Source organism: Elgaria multicarinata, chromosome 9 (assembly GCF_023053635.1).
Source record: "Elgaria multicarinata webbii isolate HBS135686 ecotype San Diego chromosome 9, rElgMul1.1.pri, whole genome shotgun sequence".
NCBI lineage: Eukaryota > Metazoa > Chordata > Lepidosauria > Squamata > Anguidae > Elgaria > Elgaria multicarinata.
The window spans coordinates 78169230-78188274 of NC_086179.1; the positions used below are offsets into that span (position 1 = coordinate 78169230).

General features: G+C 42.2%; 1 protein-coding gene across 3 annotated transcripts in view; it reads right to left on the reverse strand.

The window, feature by feature from the left end:
• The window catches only part of CPNE8 (copine 8), a 66692-nt gene extending 48408 nt beyond the window's left edge, over positions 1 to 18284 (reverse strand). For all 3 annotated transcript variants that reach the window (XM_063134137.1, XM_063134136.1, XM_063134138.1), the window contains exons 1-2: positions 18119 to 18284; positions 3301 to 3341 (exon numbers count right to left, since the gene is read on the reverse strand). In XM_063134137.1, the coding sequence (XP_062990207.1) occupies positions 3301 to 3341; positions 18119 to 18252 (175 nt within the window). In that variant the 5' untranslated portion in view covers positions 18253 to 18284. The remainder of the gene's footprint in view (positions 1 to 3300; positions 3342 to 18118) is intronic.
• Positions 18285 to 19045: the final 761 nt, after the last annotated feature.

Here is a 19045-nt window from a genome sequence, read left to right on the forward strand (position 1 = left end):
TAAAACAAACAACAGTATAAAAACACAGTATAAAATACAATATAAAGCCATACCCAGGATAAAACTTAACAGCAATGCACAGATTAAAACAGATTTAAAATATAGATTTAAAACAGAAAAGTTAAAAATTAAGTTGATAAAATACTGAGAAAATAAGTAAATGCAAAAGCTCCAAAAATATCTTACCTATAAGGTAGATTGGGCTAGGAATGAAATACATACAAACTTGCTAAACCTTTATAAGGCTATGCCAAAAAATAATAATCCTACAGTATTCCCTGACAACCTTCTAACAGACTAACAAATCTGAGTTCAAAGTTATCATAAAATTATACCAATAACCATTAAATCAGTCAATTCAACAGCCAGCCAGTTAGATGGTTAATTTATTCATAACAGCAACACCACTGTAAAGTCGTCAAACATAATATAGTCAAATACTATTCATTCAACTCAATGATATAGATGCATTGTTCCAAACATTCCAGGTGTTGAAATTCTAGTCCTTTTCAAACTGCCCACATGACACGTTGCTAATAAAAGTCATTCTACCTATTCCAGATAAGTGTTGTGGATTGCATCTCCAAATGTTTCCCTATTTAAGAACACATGCACAAAAAACCAGCATGTCAATGGAATTCTAGAGGAAATTATTCCATGTGTTCCAACAGTCTGGCATAAAGAGGTCGGCTCTTCTGGTCTGCTCATCAAACCCAAGCAACATTCTAAAGCACTGCTACTGGCAATGTGGGGAGCAAGGGTTTCTGGAGTTTCCTCCCCACCCCTTTAACATCTTAAAACATTATTTAGAATACCTCATTAAATATTCTTTTTATTTGTGCACCATATCCTCTATCAAAATCTTTGTGATAAAGGAAAATCCAAGCTGATTAAAAAAAGGTAACCTTCATTGCAGACCTGGTTTGCACATGACAACCTATCAGACTGATGGGGTTGTCATGCACGAATGGGCATGCACCTGTTCTACTTTACTGCACAACCCACAATCAGCTTCTTCGTAGGTTGTGCAATATGGTTTCCGAACCCAGTCTGCTGGGTTGTTTAAGGGTAAACTCCTCAGAAGTTAACCCACAGTTTGTTGCTGGGTTAACCACTAGCAAGTTAAACAGAGTCTGCCATTTTAACTCCTCCTTACTATCTCAAAGGCCCTGATAGAACGTTGTTCGAGTGACCTTACATCAGAGACAGGCCCCATAGGTATTAGGGGGACGGATGATGGATGATTTCCTTTGAGAAAGAGACAGGTGGGAGTGAGACCCTGTTACTTCTTCTTGATCTCTCAGTGGCCTTTGATACCGTTGACCACAGTATCCTCCTGAACACCACCTTTGTGGGTTGGGAGTTGGCAGTACTGTTTTACAGTGGTTTGACTCCTACCTGTGGGGTTGGTTCCAGAGAATAGCATTGGGTGGCTGTACTTCAGCTTCATGGCAGCTCAACTGTTGAGTACCACAGGGCACCATCTTTTCTCCAATGTTATTTAATATCTATATAAAGCCACTGAGAGTGGTTATCAGGAGATTTGGGGCAAGGTGTCACCAGTATGCTAGTGACACCCAGCTCTATTTCTCTGTGACATCTGAATCGGGAGAGGCTGTGCAGGTTCTGAACTGGTGCCTGAATAAAGTTATGGCTGGGATGAGGGCCAATAAACTGAAGCTGAATCCTGTTAAGACAGAGACCCTGTGGGTTAGTGGTTCCCAGGTCTGGGAATTGGGGTGTTTGCCTGTTCTGGATGGGGTTACACTCCCTCTGAACAAGCAGTTCCATAGTTTGGGAGGTACTCTTGAATCCATCTTTGATACTGGAGGCTCAGGTGACCTTAGTGGCCTGAAGCGCCCATTATCAACTTTGGATGGTACACCAACTAAGCCCATTCCTGGATAGGTATAGCCTTGCCATGGTCATTCATGTACTGGTAAACTGACGATTAGACTACTGTAATGTGCTCTATGTGGGGCTACCCATGTGTGTGTTTCAGAAGCTGCAGCTAGTGCAGACTACAGCAGCTAGGGTGCTCATGAGGACACCTAGCTATGCTCATATAAAACCTGTGCTAAAAGAACCACACTGGCTACCTATTAGTTATCAAGCCACATACAAAGTAATGTTATTATCTGATAAAGCCCTAAACAACATGAGACCAGCATACCTAGTGGACCGCCTTCCCTTATATACACCCACACAACAGTTACAATCTTCAGAGGAGGTCTTGCTGGCCATTCCAAAGCAAGCAGAATGTCACCATGAGGAACCTTGACAACAGGCCCTCTCTGTAGCAGCACCCACCCTCTACAAAACCCTCCCTTGTGTGGTTTAGGAGGCAGAAAATTTAACATCCTTTCAACACCTCCTGAAAACATACCTTTTCACACAGGTTTTCTCTGGACTGTAACTTATCTGGTTTTATACTGTCTTTTTAAACTTTTATCGTTTAAAATTTATTTGGATACTTGTTGTATTTTATGGTTTTAATTGTGCACTGTCCAGAGAGCCTTGGTTAATGGTCAGTATAAAACTGTAATAAATAAATTAAAATGACAAGCAACAGCAACAGCTCTTGCTAGGCAAATAGCTTTTTCCTTCTTGCTGGAAGCTATTTGCCTCAAAGTAAGGGTAATGGAGCTGCCACCATTTGAATAGGCAGCTTTGCTGCAGTTTCCTTCATCACCTCTGTTCCCACACAGATGGGTGCCTTTGATGCCTGCTTCTCTGATTCCTCTGCTGCCCAGATGGGTGGCTTCACCTCCTCCTCCTCAATTTTCAACACTTCCTGTGCACTCAGTTTAAGAACACAGCAGGCTGGCAGAGTAGGCAGGCAGCACTTCATGCCTCTTCTGCCAGTCTGCTGCACTTCTAACCTGCAAAAAGTTTTAGATGCCTCTTTTTTTAGTCATAAGAGGCTGGCATGAGAGGAATGAAGTACTCTGTCCATCATCTACTAGTCCCTTTTATGAGTAAAAGGCAAGAAAGTAACATTTTTTACAGGCTAGTAACTTTTGAAGGTTTATTAACAACACTGCTTTATAATACTAGGGTCTGGATTTATTTAGAAGAACTAATACTATGTCATTATCAGCAGTGATTCCTGAGCGATATAGTATATGTGAAAGAGGCTTCTAAGCCTTTTATCTAATCCCTTGTTGAATTCAGACTAATCTAAAGAGAAACATTTAGCTATGTGGTGAGAAGCGAATAGAAGAGATAGTTAAGTTGACAGCATCATTTCATCACTACCTCATTCTAATTAGAGAAGCAACAAGAGAATATAATACTTACTTGGATCAGATTTCGAAAATGTGTCTCTGTCCAAAAGATTCCTATTAAAAGAAAAACAAATTATGTCTTTGTTAAACTATAACATTACTATTTATTTATTACATTTTTATACTGCCCAATAGCCGAAGCTCTCTGGGCGGTTCACAAAAATTAAAACCATAATAAAACAACCAACAGGTTAAAAGCACAAATACAAAATACAGTATAAAAAGCACAACCAGGATAAAACCACGCAGCAAAATTGATATAAGATTAAAAATCAGAGTTCGAACAGTAAAATTTAAATTTAAGTTAAAATTAAATGTTAAAATACTGAGAGAATAAAAAGGTCTTCAGTTGGCGACAAAAAGAGTACAGTGTAGGCGCCAGGCGGACCTCTCTGAGGAGCTCATTCCACAACCCGGGTGCCACAGCGGAGAAAGCCCTCCTCCTGGTAGCCACCTGCTTCACTTCCTTTGGCAGGGGCTCACGGAGAAGGGTCTCTGTAGATGATCTTAAAGTCCGGGTAGGTACATATGGGAGGAGGCGTTCCTTCAAATAACCTGGCCCCAAACCGTTTAGGGCTTTAAATGTCAATACCAGCACTTTGAATCGGGCCCAGACCTGGACTGGCAGCCAATGAAGTTGTAAAAGGACTGGTGTAATGTGTAATGTGATCTCACCGGCCAGTCCGTTATTAAATGGGCTACCCTGTTTTGTACCAGCTGACGCTTCCAGACCGTTTTCAAAGGCAGCCCCACGTATAACGCATTGCAGTAATCCAAACAAGAGGTTATCAGAGCATGGATAACTGTAGCTAGGCTATCTCTGTCCAGATAAGGGCGTAGTTGGTATATCAACCTAAGCTGATAAAAGGTGCTCTTTGCCACTGAGTTCACCTGTGCCTCAAGTGACAGTTCTGGATCCAAGAGCACCCCCAAACTACATTACATTAAAAAAACTTCAAAAGACATTAAAAATCATTATTGTCTTCAGGAATTATTCCATCTGAAAAACAGACAAGGCAAGTTTGGGATAGTAGGTAAGTGAGAAAAGTAGATAGCAACAAAAGAGGCAAATATCAACAGTCTATACTTGCAGGAGCCTCCTCTCTGAGCGGAAGGAGCCCCAGTGACAAATTGTCATACAAATCAAAAACTATATGCTTATCTCCCACAAACATAATTGTAAACCATAGTCTGATCATACAAATAAGCAATAATCAGACCAAACAGCTTAGTAGAATAAAACAGTAGAGCTGAACTTCACACTGACATAGTTCACACATAACGGCAGCAAATTGTGGGTTAAGTAACCCATGATCTGCCACAGTGGCCCCATTCAGTGGCCCCATTCATGGCTTTAAAGCCATGGTTTAAGGTGTCTTCTGAACATGGCCCGGCTTTCTGGCTTAACTATCGTGGTTAAAGCCATGGTTTAAGGTGCCTTCTGAACGGGGCCAATGACTGAGTTCAGACAACACGATAACCAACAGTGGTTTAAATAGTCGATGGTTGGTTATTTAACCCACTGTGGGTTATTGTATTGTGTGGAGGGATTTTTTTAACCAACAGTTGGTTATTTGACTGAAATAACCCACATGAAGAACCAACACTGTGCAGAGTTGGCTATTTGAACCACCATTGGTTATCATGATGTGTGGTGGGCAACGTTGGTTATTCTGTCCGCTAACAAGTCACAAGGCAAGAGCGGGCAAAGCAGCGCCTGTCACTCTAATCCAGTTGGCAGGATACCTTTTTGGCAGCAATGGCTGATAGGATACTAGCAGGAGGACTGGGGGGAAGAGAAGATGGGGGATGAGTGAGACAACTCAACATGGATTAATGCAAGAGTTAAGAGACACTTTCAGGCCCCGATGGGCATAGGGGGAAGGCGCGGGAAAGCGTGCCTTTTGGGCCTCTGGAAAGTGTGCAGATTCCCCTGGCCATGGTAATGCTTGCATTAAAAGGCCCTTTCAGGCACCAATGGGAGGACTAACACAATTCTCCAAGGCTAGGGAAATTGCACAATTCCCTCTGTGCCCAACCAATCCCAGGGAAAGTGTGCACTATTGGGGTGTGCACTAACAGTGTGGTCTCTGAAAATTCATGCAGAGACAACTAAATTCAAGAGCTGAGGTGTGCTTCATTCATTTTAAATTATGACTACTCCAAGAAAATAGTCATAGTTATAGCTTAGTTAGTGTTGTGTCTAAAAGGGCCCAACTAGAATGATTGCTAAAAAACATAAATCAGAAATTTCATGTTCATTATTACAGGGTTTTTTGTATGATATGGATTTTTTTACTGGACTCTGTCAAAAAGCTGAAATTATGTCAGACATAATGTCACTATAGTCATTGATTACAGTCTTAAAATGAAGTTAACTCTACAAATTTGTACAACTGTTGTGCTTGCCATGACTACTGCAGTTTCTATGAACAATACTGCTTTAACGAGCCAGAACTACACAAGATGTAAAAGCCTTGAAAATAAGCCCATAGAAGTTGCTAACCACTGTGGAATTCAATATACTCAAGTTAGGCATTTGTAACCTGAGAGAAACATACATACACACCTATTTTTGTACAGCTTCCTTGCCCAGCTGCCTGAGCAACAAGTGGTATGACCAATACAAGTCAGCATGGAACTAAACAGAAACATGAATTGCCACCAATTGACATTTTGACCATGTAACAAACCAAACAGGTTAATTAACTATACTTTCAGTTTTTAGCTTTCTGAATTTCTGAATTACTGGAAGTTTATGATAGTGTATATATATATATTGTGTGTGTGTGTGTTATATACACAAAATCCATGCTTAGTCTATATATAACATATATAGACAAAATCCATGCTAGGGATTACTAAAGGGATTGAAAATAAAATGACTATTATTCTAGTACTCTATTGCCTTTACACAAATTTATAGTGCAGCCACTTTTGAAATACTATAGCTCAAAAAGTTTACTATAGAGCTAGAAAAGGTGAAGAAACATGTAAGTGTTAAGTGCTCTTTAGTTTAGAAAAAAGAAGATGGGGAATGACACATGGTCAATGTATTTAAATTGGTGGTGGTGCAGAGAAAGTTGAGAAAAAGAAATTTTTCACATTTATCATAATACTAGAACTTAGGGTCACCAAATTAAATGGGTGAGTAGTAGATGCAGGTCAGACAAAAGGAAGTATTTTTTCTTGATACAGTTGTCACCAGGTCACTCAGTTTTAGAGCGGACCACACATACTCTATCTTGGCAAAAGAACAGTAAGCTAGGTGTCTTACCTATGATATTGGCTGAGGATGGAAAACACAGACAAAGTGATCATGCAAAACAGATCCGTCACATGCACAAGGCTAGACTGAGCAGTATCAGATTCTTTTAAAACCTGCAAATATGCATATGTCCAAAGCAGGACAAGAGGGTGAAACTGAGCAAGATATGCATGTCTTCTCTCTGGAATATGTTCTAGGACATCTAATATGCTATGAATGTCATGAATAGATTTCCTCACCATGTATCTTTGAGACAGCCATCTTCACAAAGCCCTTTTGTTATAGAAATCGCTATAGCAGGAAAAGCTATCTAGTCTTTTGTTTTAGGGCAAGATTTACCATTTTCAACTCTCAGACTAGTTTTGCAAGTCTTTACTTAGGGTGTCATACTGGTTATGATGCCTTTTTTATATAACGTACTATCTGTACACTGAAGCTCAATCCAGACAACACAGATGTACTGCTGCTGAGTGATTTGACTGTTTAGGTGAGTGGTGTTCAACTGGTCAGAAAGGATTGTATTCCCCCTAAAGGAGCAAGTCTGTAGCTTGGGGATGACTGGAAAGTCAACTCTGTCCCTAGAAGCATACTGTAAGTGACAGAGCACCTTTTACCAGTTTAGGCTTATACAACCAGCTATAATACTACCTAAATAGTAAGTTTCAGTGATCTATGCCCTTTTAACCTCACAATTGGATTACTACAATGAGATGCATGTGGGGTTCCTCTTGAAGACAGTCCGTAAAATTCAGTTAGTACAAAATATGCCAGCTGAGTACTGATTGGAACTGGGTGCTATGACCACATTACACCAGTATTGTACCATCTTCACAGGCTCCCAGTGGAGCCAGAAACCTCAGACTCTTGAGTTTTATGTTTAATATCCATTTCTGGTGTTCATAGCTGCAAAAATAACTTCAAACGTATGATGGCAGTCTTTTTAAAATGGGAAGTTAGCCTCATTGTCTAGAATCAAACATCATGCCAGCTCATGTTTTAAGAAGGGTAATTTTAGTTTAGTGCAATGTCTGAATTAATAACTACTGTTGGCAATTGGCCACAAATCAGAACCATGGTGGGTTTGCATTACCTACAGTTTGGCATATTGTCTGAATTGACATACTACAGGGCCACTACTTTGTCTCCAGAGGTCACTGCATGTAGAGACTAGAATGCAGAGCACAGAAAATGAAATCAAACAAGCATCTGTAAACCATGTTTTGCCTGTGACGCCAATTCATGGGTTGTTTCATCCATGAATAGGCAGGGCGAGCTACTTCCTGCTTCTGCTTTGCATTAGCTTTCATAAACAACCCATTCCTGGGTTGTTTGATACAACATCTGATCCCAGAACTCTGGGAATTGAGGGAGAAACAACCCAACAGCGAGTTGTTTATGAAAATCCGATGCAAAGCAGAAATGGTGAGCAGGTGAGAAGCAGTGAGCTCACTTGCTGCCATGCAGCCCCAACTCACTCTGGATTGCTCAACACACTCGTTACAAATGAACCAAGCCTATATGATTAGAAACTCAAGCCATAGCTTGTGTTCTAACTGATGTTAGTACAACCATATTACAGCATGATGTCTGAATATGTTTTTAAAATTATACCACATAAACTCATTTCATGATTTTAATTTACAAAGGGAAATCTGTATCAGAATTTTTTCTGATGCCCCAGAGAGTGATCTAATTTAGCATGTTTATTTAAATTGTATGTATCATTATTTATTATTATCATTATTCTTATTCTTATTAACAATATTTATATACTGCTCAATTATCTAACACAGATTCTAGAGCACTTAACAGTAAAAGATTAAAAAAGCAAATTAAAATTGTTCAGTTTAAAAAACAAAGGAACCAGAAAAACTGTGGCTAGTCAGTTGAGAAAGGCTTCTCGAAACAGAGTTGTTTTCAGGAGGCGCTGGAAGCAGCCTATTGTTGGTGCCTGCCTGACCTGCAGGGGCAGAGGGTTCCACAGAAAAGGGGCCACTACACTAAAGGCTCTTCTCCTGGTAGATTCCAGTCGGGCCACAGGTCCATATGGAACCACCAGGCGCATGCCCTCCAACGACCTCAGTGGTCAGGCAGGATGGTAAGGGAGAAGGCACTCTCTCAGGTATCCTAGTCCCAAGTTGTTTAGGGCTTTGTACACTAATACCCAGGGTGGATAAAAATCAATGCTTTAAAAAAAAATTGGATTTTTTAAAATTTAAATCATTTTTTTTTTAATAAAATGCTTTTTGAGGAAAAATCTATCTAGTTTTCTATTTAAAATACATTATAGTCCAAAGGTTATTCATCATGAAATAAGGATTAGTTTTTAATTATGTAGCATGCAATGTTTAATTTTTTTGGTAAATGAATTCCATTAATCCATTCTCAATGTCATGCTCTTCCAGAGGTTTCTGTAAGATTATTGGGCAATTTTTCTATCTAGAAGATATCACAGATGCTTGGTTTTACAGTTTTCAAAACTGTGAATTTGTGTCTGCAGAGATCACAATCCCATTGTTCCTTTGCAAATCTATGTACACAGAATCAACCCCTTACCTCTTAATTGCTGAGTTTCAAAAAATTCAATGAATAGAGTGCACTTTGGGGGAGGGGAAGTTACATGATTAAATCGAGTTTTCTGAGTAGTGATTTACTCTGCTAATACCAAAACCTTAAACCTGGTCCAGTAGCCATAAGTAGCCAGTGCATTTCCCTCAGCAAAGGAGATAAATGCTGAAAAGAGGCAGCTCCTGACAACAGCCGAGCTGCTGCATTCTGCGCTAGCTCCAGCTTCCGGAGCAGTCTTAAGGTGCAGACTCACATAGAGTGCATGCAGTAATCCAGTCTTGATGTTACTAATGCCTACACCACTGCGGCGAAGCTACCCCATCCAGAAGAGGCCATAGCTGGCAAAAGGCACTCCGAGCTGCTGCAGCCACCTGGGCTTCCAGAAACAATGATGGATCTATGTGTACCCCCAAACTACAAACCTGATCTTTCAGATGGAGTGCAACTCCATCCAGAACAGAAAATGAGCCTATTTCCCGGACTCGGGAACCACTCACCCACAGGGCTTCCATCTTGCCAGGATTCAGCTTCAGTTTATTGGTCCTCTTCCAGCCCATTACTGAGTTTAGGCACTGATCTAGGACTTCCACAGCCTCTCCTGATTCAGATGTCACAGGGAGATAGAGCTGTGTGTCATCAGCATACTGATGGCATTTTTCTCCAAATTCCCTAATGACTGCCCCCAAAGGCTTCATATAGATGTTAAAAAACATTGGGGACAAGATAGTGCCGTGTTGTACCCCATCGCTTTATTGCCAAGGAGCCAAGAAATGATCACACAATGTTACTCTCTGAAATCGACCCTGCAGGTAGGACCGTAACCACTGTAACACAGTGCCTCCAATGCTCATCCCACAGAGTCGATCCAGGAGGATACCATGGTTGATGGTATCGAAAGCCGATGAGAGATCAAGCAGAATTAACACGGTTGCACTCCCCCGGTCTCTCTCTCAATAAAGGTCATCTATTAGGGCAACCAAGGCTGATTCAGTCCCAGGTCAAAACCCAGATTGAAATGGATCTAGATAATCAGTGTCCTCCAAGTGTGCCTGCAGTTGTTCCGCCACAACCCTTTCCAATACCTTCCCTAAGAAAGGGGTATTTGCAACTGGGCAATAGTTGTCGAATACCATTGGGTCCAGAGCGGGCTTCTTCAGGAGCGGTCGCACTACCACATTCACCACACCCTGGACCCACCCAGTCAACCTCCTCAGCTAGCTTTTATTAGCCAGGAGGGACAAGGATCGAGAGGGCACATGGTCAGCCACATTGTTGTAAATAGCTTGCCAACATTATCAGTCCGAAGCAGCTGAAACTGATCCCACAAAATTGGGCAGATGGGGGTATCAGACACCTCGACTGGAACTGCGCTAATAACGGCATCAAGTTTGGTGCGGAGACAAGCGATGTTATCCTCAAAGTGAGATGCAAAAAGGTCACAGTGGATCCTTGAGGGAACCAGGGGCCCCCATTCACTGTGGAGAGTGTTAACAATCCCTGAACCACTTGAAAGAGCTCCGCTGGACAGCTACTTGAGGACGCAATGGAGGCAGCAAAGTATGCCTTCTTTGCTGCTAGCACTGCCACACAATGGGCACAATTATGTGCTCTTGGTCATTTTCGCTTCAAGTCTTGCACCATTTGTACTCTAGTCAACATCCAGCCTGTTTCATTGTCTGCAGCTCCCCAGTATAGCAAGAAGCAGGCTACACTGTGCTGGAGAGGGCACTCCGGTGCAATCAAGTCGATTATTTATTATGAATAATAAATAATCAACATGTGATGAAAGAAAAAATCAAAGCACACTTAATGTGATTTAAATGTTTTATTATGTAGTGACCTCAGAGGGAAAGTAAAGAGGGTGTTTCTGTGGGCGGGGAGGGAGGAGACTGGGGAGGCCAATTTATGAGGAATTGTCCAGCCTCCCCAGTTTCCTTCCCCAATGCCCCAAGGCAAGCAACAACAAAAAAAAAACCAACAACAACAATCCATCTACCTGAAATGCAGATTGGGAGGAATGTAGTGTTCAGAAGCTTTCAGCCATCCCCATAGGATTGCACCCTAATACATCTGAGCAACCCAAAGAACTGTGCATGATACATTGACAACCATTCATTTACCACTGTGAAACTACCAAACTTGCCTAATATTGTATCTGAAATTGGCATCAGTTTGTTGTTACTAAATTTCCAGGAAATGTTCACCCATCAATGCTGGTAACAGCAAAATGCAGAATGGGCATGTTTTGAAATGATTTTCTGGAGAAGTTTATTTAGAGGGTACTCCCCACACAACATAATAATCAACCATGGCATGGATTAGATCAGCGTTGTGTTGACTATTAGTCCACGCTAAGTTGATGCATTCATCCCCTGTACTCTCTATCCCCCTGATAGTTCCCCATCAGCCATTGCTTCCGAAAAACTATCCTGCCGGCTCGGCTAGAGTAGCAACTGCTGCTTTGACCACCTTTGCTGAACAACTGATGGAATAACCAACGGTGGGTGACAAAATAACCAAGGGTGCCTACCACACAATATGATAACCAACGCTGAGTTAAATAGGCAACTCTGCACAGTGTTGGTTCTTGCTGTGGGTTATTTCAGCCAAATAACCAAACACTGGTTTAAAAACTCCTACCACACAACATAATAATCCACAATTGGTTTAATAACCAATTGTTGACTATTTAAACCACCCATGGTTATTGTGTTGTGTGAACCCTGTCATTTTCTCACAACTGATAGCACTCTTTATAGTATGGAATATAGGAAGCTTCTTTATTCCATGTAGGACCACTGGTCCATCTAGCTCAATATTATCTATGATGACTGGTAGTGATTCGTCAGGATTTCAGATAGGTGTCTTCCCAGACCCACTTGAAGATTGAACTCAAGACCTTCTGTAGGCAACTCATACATTCGACCACTGAACTATGGCCTCTCCTGCAACAGGTTAAGTATAACAAGATGGCAAAAATGCTGGACAAAATTAACCATATAACAATAAGTAGAGGACTACTATGCAAACAATATGCCTCTCAATATCACTTACTGGGGACACACGAGCAGAACCTATTGTGGGAGCAGAACACTGGACTGGATAGGGTTATCTCTGTCTAACTACCGACCTGTCTCTTTGTTGCCGTTTGTTTCAAAGATCCTGGAGCGGGCGGTCTACTCTCGCTGTCTTGACTTTCTTTCTAGTAACTCTGCTTTGGATCCACTTCAATCTGGATTCCGTCCTCTGCATTCCACCGAAACAGCCCTTACTAAGATCACCAATGATCTCCTTACTGCCAAGTCTAAAGGCCATTATTCCGTTCTTATTCTCCTTGATCTAACTGCAGCCTTTGACACGGTTGATCATGATCTTCTCTTAGATTCCCTTCATGACCTTGGATTTTGTGGCTCTGTCTATAACTGGTTTGCCTCCTATCTAGCGGGTCGCTCTTTCAGCGTGTTGGCTAATGGCAGCTCGTCTTCCTCCTTTCCCCTTTCAGTAGGGGTTCCGCAAGGCTCGGTGCTTGGCCCGTTGTTGTTTTCCTTATACATGTTGCCCTTGGGCAAGCTTATTCAATCTCATGGCCTCCAATATCATCTGTACGCCGATGATACACAACTATATCTGTCATCTCCGGAACTTTCTCCTGATGTTCATGATCGTATCTCGGCATGTCTTTCAGATATCTCAGCTTGGCTGCTTCATCGTCGTTTGAAACTCAATATGGCAAAGACTGAATTGCTCGTTTTTCCTCCTAAACCTTCTCCTCATCTCTCATTCTCTCTTACTGTCAATGATGTTACGCTTACTCCGGTCAAGGAAGCTCGTAGCCTTGGCTTTATATTTGACTCCTCGCTCTCCTTTATTCCTCATATTGAAGCAGTAGCTAAATCTTGTCGATTTTTCCTGTATAATATTGCCAGGATTCGATCATTTTTGTCTGTCTCTTCCGCCAAGATGCTTGTTCATGCACTGGTTATTTCACGGTTGGACTACTGCAACCTTCTCTCTGGCCTTCCTTCTTCTCACATCAGTCCGCTGGTTTCTGTTCACCACTCTGCCGCAAAGATCATCTTCTTGGCTGGCCGGTCTGACCATGTTACTCCGCTTCTGAAATCTCTTCATTGGCTTCCAATTCACTTCAGAATCCACTATAAACTTCTCCTGTTAACCTTCAAAGCTTTTCATGGTCTAGCTCCTTCCTATCTCTCCTCTCTCATCTCACACTATTGCCCCGCTCGTGCTCTTCGCTCCTCTGATGCCATGTTTCTCGCCTGCCCAAGGGCTTCTACTTCCCTTGCTCGGCTCCGTCCATTTTCTTCTGCTGCCCCTTACGCCTGGAACGCTCTTCCAGAACATTTGAGAACTACAACTTCAATCGCAGCTTTTAAAGCTCAACTAAAAACTTTTCTTTTTCCTAAAGCTTTTAAAACTTGATGTTGTGCAGACTTTATACTGTTAGTTTTACCCTACCCTGTGCCTGCTTACCCTACCCTGTGCCTGTTTGCATTCTCTTCCCCTCCTTATTGTTTTACTATGATTTTATTAGATTGTAAGCCTATGCGGCAGAGTCTTGCTATTTACTGTTTTACTCTGTACAGCACCATGTACATTGATGGTGCTATATAAATAAATAAATAAATAATAATAATAATAATAGTTCTTTGGTCTGATCCAGCATGGCTCTTCTCTGAACATAAATTCCTGGCTACCAGTGGAAATTTATTCGTCTTCTCCCTTCCCACTCAAATCCGATTCAAATATGTGAAGGACCAAGGGAACTCCCACTGTCCAACGTTCCATCCCATCTTTGTACTTGTCTTGCACTTTGATAGAATGTTGTACTGTGTTATGAAGTAAAATTCATGTCTTGAGTTTTGATCATTAGATACAAACATCTTGTTTCAAAGTTTTCCTCCCTAACAATCAAAACGTCTTAGAACATATGCCCTAAAGTTCAGCTTTCTAGCCAATGCAGAGGAGCCTTAACTATGCAGTTGTTGTTTTTCACATCTCCCATTTTAAGAGAGACACATGGGCCACAGCTAGACCTAAGGTTTATCCTGGGATCATCCAGGGTTCGCCCCTGCCTGAGCACTGGATCGCCTGTGTGTCACCTAGATGAACAGGTTTGACCCCTGGATGATCCAGGGATAAACCTTAGGTCTAGCTATGGCCATAGAAGAATCCTGTTTAGGGACTTTTCTGATAGTCCAGATATTAAATTTTGTGAACATCTTGTTTCAACTCTGAAGTTGGTAAGTGCCATAACAAGTGTTGATATCTCTGTGAGCAAGTGAGTTGGTTACAAACGTATTATAATAAAGAAATAAAGGTTTATGCAGAACCAAATGTTTACAAATGGCAACAGTGTATTTTTTTAAAAAGAACATCAGATTCTGTTTTGGCAGAAAACACCACCAGGAAAAGAAACAGAGACACAATAAGATCCCCCAAGGGTGAAAACAAGTTGTATCCATCCAGGACTATTTGTCACATCTCCAAACCATTTTCTAGCACCCTCAGTTACACCAGCATTTCTGTTTGCAACATTCTACATTGGGCCATTCGAACAGTTAATTAACCCATGATTTGTTGAGTCATGTGCCTGGTGCATGTCGCTGCCACTTTACATAACCACCTTTGGATCAACCCAATCGGAAGTTTTTTCATGATGTGCGAACCCAGATACTATGGGTTATTTATGAGTTAAACAACCCACAGTTAACATAAGAACTAATTGTTGGTTAACTGTGGGGTGCTTAGCCAATGAATAACCCGTAAGCCCTGTTCAGAAACAACAGTTGCCTCCACCAGTAAATCATAGATTAACCCACAAATTGTGGGGGGACACACCATGCCTGAGCTGCACAGAAGCCGCTTACTGTTTCCATTAAAAATCCTCAAATGTTCATGGATTAAGCATACCATGTTCTTGGGTTAACCCACAAACAACCCCGTGGCCCTGTTCGGACATGCATCATTCAAAAGTTGTTAATGGAAACAGGAAGCGGCTCACACACAGTGCACTTCCCCACAATGTGTGGGTTAATTGACACACAATTTGCTGCTGGATGCTGCCATTACATCCAAACAGGGTCATAGCGTTATGTTCAAATGCCAGGAAATAATCTCTGATCATGCTGATTAACCCATGATTTGCCACTGTTATGTGTGAACTGGGTCAATGTCTTAGCGGTTGGTATGTCCAATCACAAACTTTTTAGGAAAAAAAACAGCATTTTAGTAACAAGAACAGTAAAGTTATTCAGGTTAGAACATTAATTCAAATTCCTAGACTTCCACACCAGTTGTTTTTTGTTGCTTAGAAAATTGCATCAAATGTGTAGGTACCACCTCTGCAAAGAGCTTAATAAATGCTGCAAATTTCTAGGCCTCAGTGTCAAATTTCTAAGTGCCTAAGAATCCAGGTACCAATAATATTTCCAGCCTTGCATTAGCATCATTATGCTCTGTCCAATATTCATTGTCCATTTGTAGCTATCTCTAAGAACGGGACAAAGGTTTCCAAATCATTAGGAGGAAAATATACATCTGGAGTGAGCAAACAACTCTAAAATGTACTACTACAGTACAAGAGACAGATTGTTATCTGTCACCAGGGATTTTACTCTCCATGACAAGTAAAACCTGGCTTCCAAGACGTAGCAAAAACTGGATTAGCCATGTTTTGTCAACATCTGACACTGGTCCCTAAATTTGCCAGCATCTGGCACCTACATTTGTTTGGTTACATGAAAAAGCTACCTAACCAATGATGTTCCTAACAAATACAGAGTTGTTGTTTCAGATGTCTACTTTATAATACAGCATTACAAAAATAAACACTATAAGGTTTAGAAAACACTCTAAAATAAGATAGTAATATGCTATTTTCGTCTGATTTTCTTGAGGATAAACACATCTGAATATGTAGTGAAGATGTAAACTAAACCAAAATCTGAGACTCTGTAAAATTTCTATTAAAATAAAGAGGCAATAGTAAAAACAAACAAAACATTATGAATGCTGACATCATAATATGCATTACCAATTTCATTTGTATCTCTCCATAGTTTTGTTTTAATTTTGGGGTTCATGGGTAGGATTGAAGAAATCATGTTGAATGACCTGCTCCCTAACAAAATTTCAAGGCCATTTCTTCAGGATACATCTGTTTGAGATAGCTTTGTCTCCATAAGCAAAGTAAATTAGAGCAACACACACTTCTCTTCCCATGTTTATATTGGAGTAATACAGTCAACATTTCCCTGTCATTTCCTTCTCTCTGTAAAAAGGAACAAGGAAACATGAGTATTCAATGTTTCGGACCCCAATTTACAAATTCTTGGCTGACTCATTACTAAAACAAATAGCTCAGAAATCAAGCAAATGCACTATTTCCTCATGCCTAGTGTATGGAGAAAAGCTAACACTGTGGCCTTAGATAGACCTAAGGTTTATCCCGAGATCATCCCTGCCTGCTCCCGGGATATCCCGTGTGTCATTTACATGAACAGGGATGACCCCGGGACAATCCCGGGATAAACCTTAGGTCTAAGGCCTCAGTTTCTGGAGTTTTATAACCTTCCTTATTCCAACACAAGTAAAAGAATGGCACTCCTTAGCCTTCCTGTCATTTCACTCATATCCTAGGAGAAAAGAAATTTTATTTTTTTTATTTTTAACCCTACTCCTGCAATACTTTACACGTTTTGAGGGGGGGGTCCACCAGAGCCAAAAAATACATTTCAGACCCGATCCTATTCATCTCACTCATCAAAGGAACGTGATTTCCATCTTAATCTACCACAGAGAGATGGGGATTCTCATCCCATCCAAACCCAGGCGGTTACCAATGGAATTTTTGTCTCTCATTCACATCAAGGAAATACTGTGGTATAGAGAGGCACTGACTCTGATCTTCTCTCATACACAAGAAGCAATACTGATAAAAGAAATGATGGGGAATAAAGCAAAGCAGTTTCCTACCAAGTTACATACAGGAAGCAACACCACAGGAAAATAATTTCTGATGTATAATGCAAGGGGTTTTTCTAGCCTATTACAAGTGTGATACCTACTGGAACAACATGCAAATACAACCACAGGTGGAACAAGAAGTTGCAGCTTACTACACCCAGTGAACGGGAACAGGTTAGGACAGAGAATGTTCATGTTCTCCGAAACCACAACACAAGAAACAGAGGATAAGCATTTTACAACTTCTCAGGCAGCATAGTGCTGAGAAAAGAAACCTACCACAAGTAGAAACTGCTGTCAAAGCTTGCTACACCTCCAATATCAGGGGATGTAAGGAAGGGTGGTGTTTTGTTGTTGTTTTTAATATTTGTTTTAATTCTCATTTCCACAGTCACTCCATGCTTACCCCACCCGTTTCTCTAGCTTCTTTTTAAGTGATCTATTTTTTTAATGGTGGTCCATTAAAGCACGGGGGGCGGCATACAATACAAGACACAAGTTACTGATGTGAACTGCCCTGATATGTGCGTCATACGCACTCCCCCATTCCCCCATATTGCATAGAGGAGGGATTTCACACTCCATGAACTTCCAGGGGTAAATAAAATCGTACTGGTATCCCCATCGGTGGGTCACGCTATAATTTGGGCGTACCCATAGTGGACCACGTTCTTGGAGGTGGCAAAATTGCTACCCCGCTCCCCTTCGGCTAGAGGAATTGCACGCGCCTCGCTCCTTCCCGTGGTCGTGGAATTCCACATCCAGGGGGCACCACAGCAGGAAGCCATTTCACCTCCCACCCCACCCCCCAAGGGGGCAGCAACACCAGACTAAATCACGCTTTCTCGTCCACACGTTCGTCCACCCGCACAAACCTGGAAACGCGGGGATTTCTCTGTCACGCAACACTCCACCCCGCTCCTGCTTTCCCGTCCACCAAGACACATAATCAGTAGCGGGACACACCAAAACCGCCGCCCTCCCCGCACCTCCTGCCCCCTTTCCTCACCTGCAGGACACGGTTATTTCCACCCTCGTAGCCGGGATGTTGGAGCTGACCGGGTTCAAATCCCCCATGGACGCCATATTCCCGTATCTATCCAGCTTGGACAGCTGCCCCAACAGTTTGTCCGGACCGAACATGGGGCAAGAGGCGGGGCAGAGCGAAAAGGGGGAGAGGTGGCGCCAACGGGAATTTCCCGGGCAGGCACAGAGAGGGCGTGGGGCGGCTGGGCGGGCGGCGAGAGAGAGGGGCGGGAACGAGCGAAGCGACTGAGCTGCGCTGAGGAAGCTCGCGGGCGAGAAGCGCCGACAGCGGACTGACGGAAAGGGACCGGAGGGGGAGGGGGCGAAGAGCAGTGTGTGTGTGAGAATATGACGTCACCACCGTCGGGAGTCGCGCGCGACCCCCCCCTCTTTCCCGGTTGACCAGTAGAACTGGAGGGGGGAGGGGGGGCTTTCTTATAACGGTTCCCAAGAGTGGCGCGAGGCTTGTTTGCTCTCCTTCCCGCCTCGAGGAAGGGGGGGGTGAGTGGGAGGAGTATCCGCGTGAGGGGAGAAAAGTTCACATTGTGTTCCTGGTGCTTGGCACGGGCGAGCCAGTCTGGATGTTACATTCACAGGAAATAAGAAGAGCAGCGGCCGTATTAACTGTTAACTGTCAAGAAATTCTCTTATTTTGCTTGGCTACTCGTTCTTACTTTTAAAGCTGTAGTCCTATGAGAGACATTTACTCGGGAGTAAGGCGCGTTGAACTGGATGTTTACTGACGGGTAGGATTGGGAATGTAAAAACACCTCAAACAAGCGTTACTCGAGACGTGTGTTGTGTAGCGGAGGGGGGGGGTCGTCGTCGTCGTCCCCCGTCCGCTGCACAACACACGCCTCTTCCCGCTACTATTTTCAGAGAAATACTTTGACGTGGAATGAGAATTCTG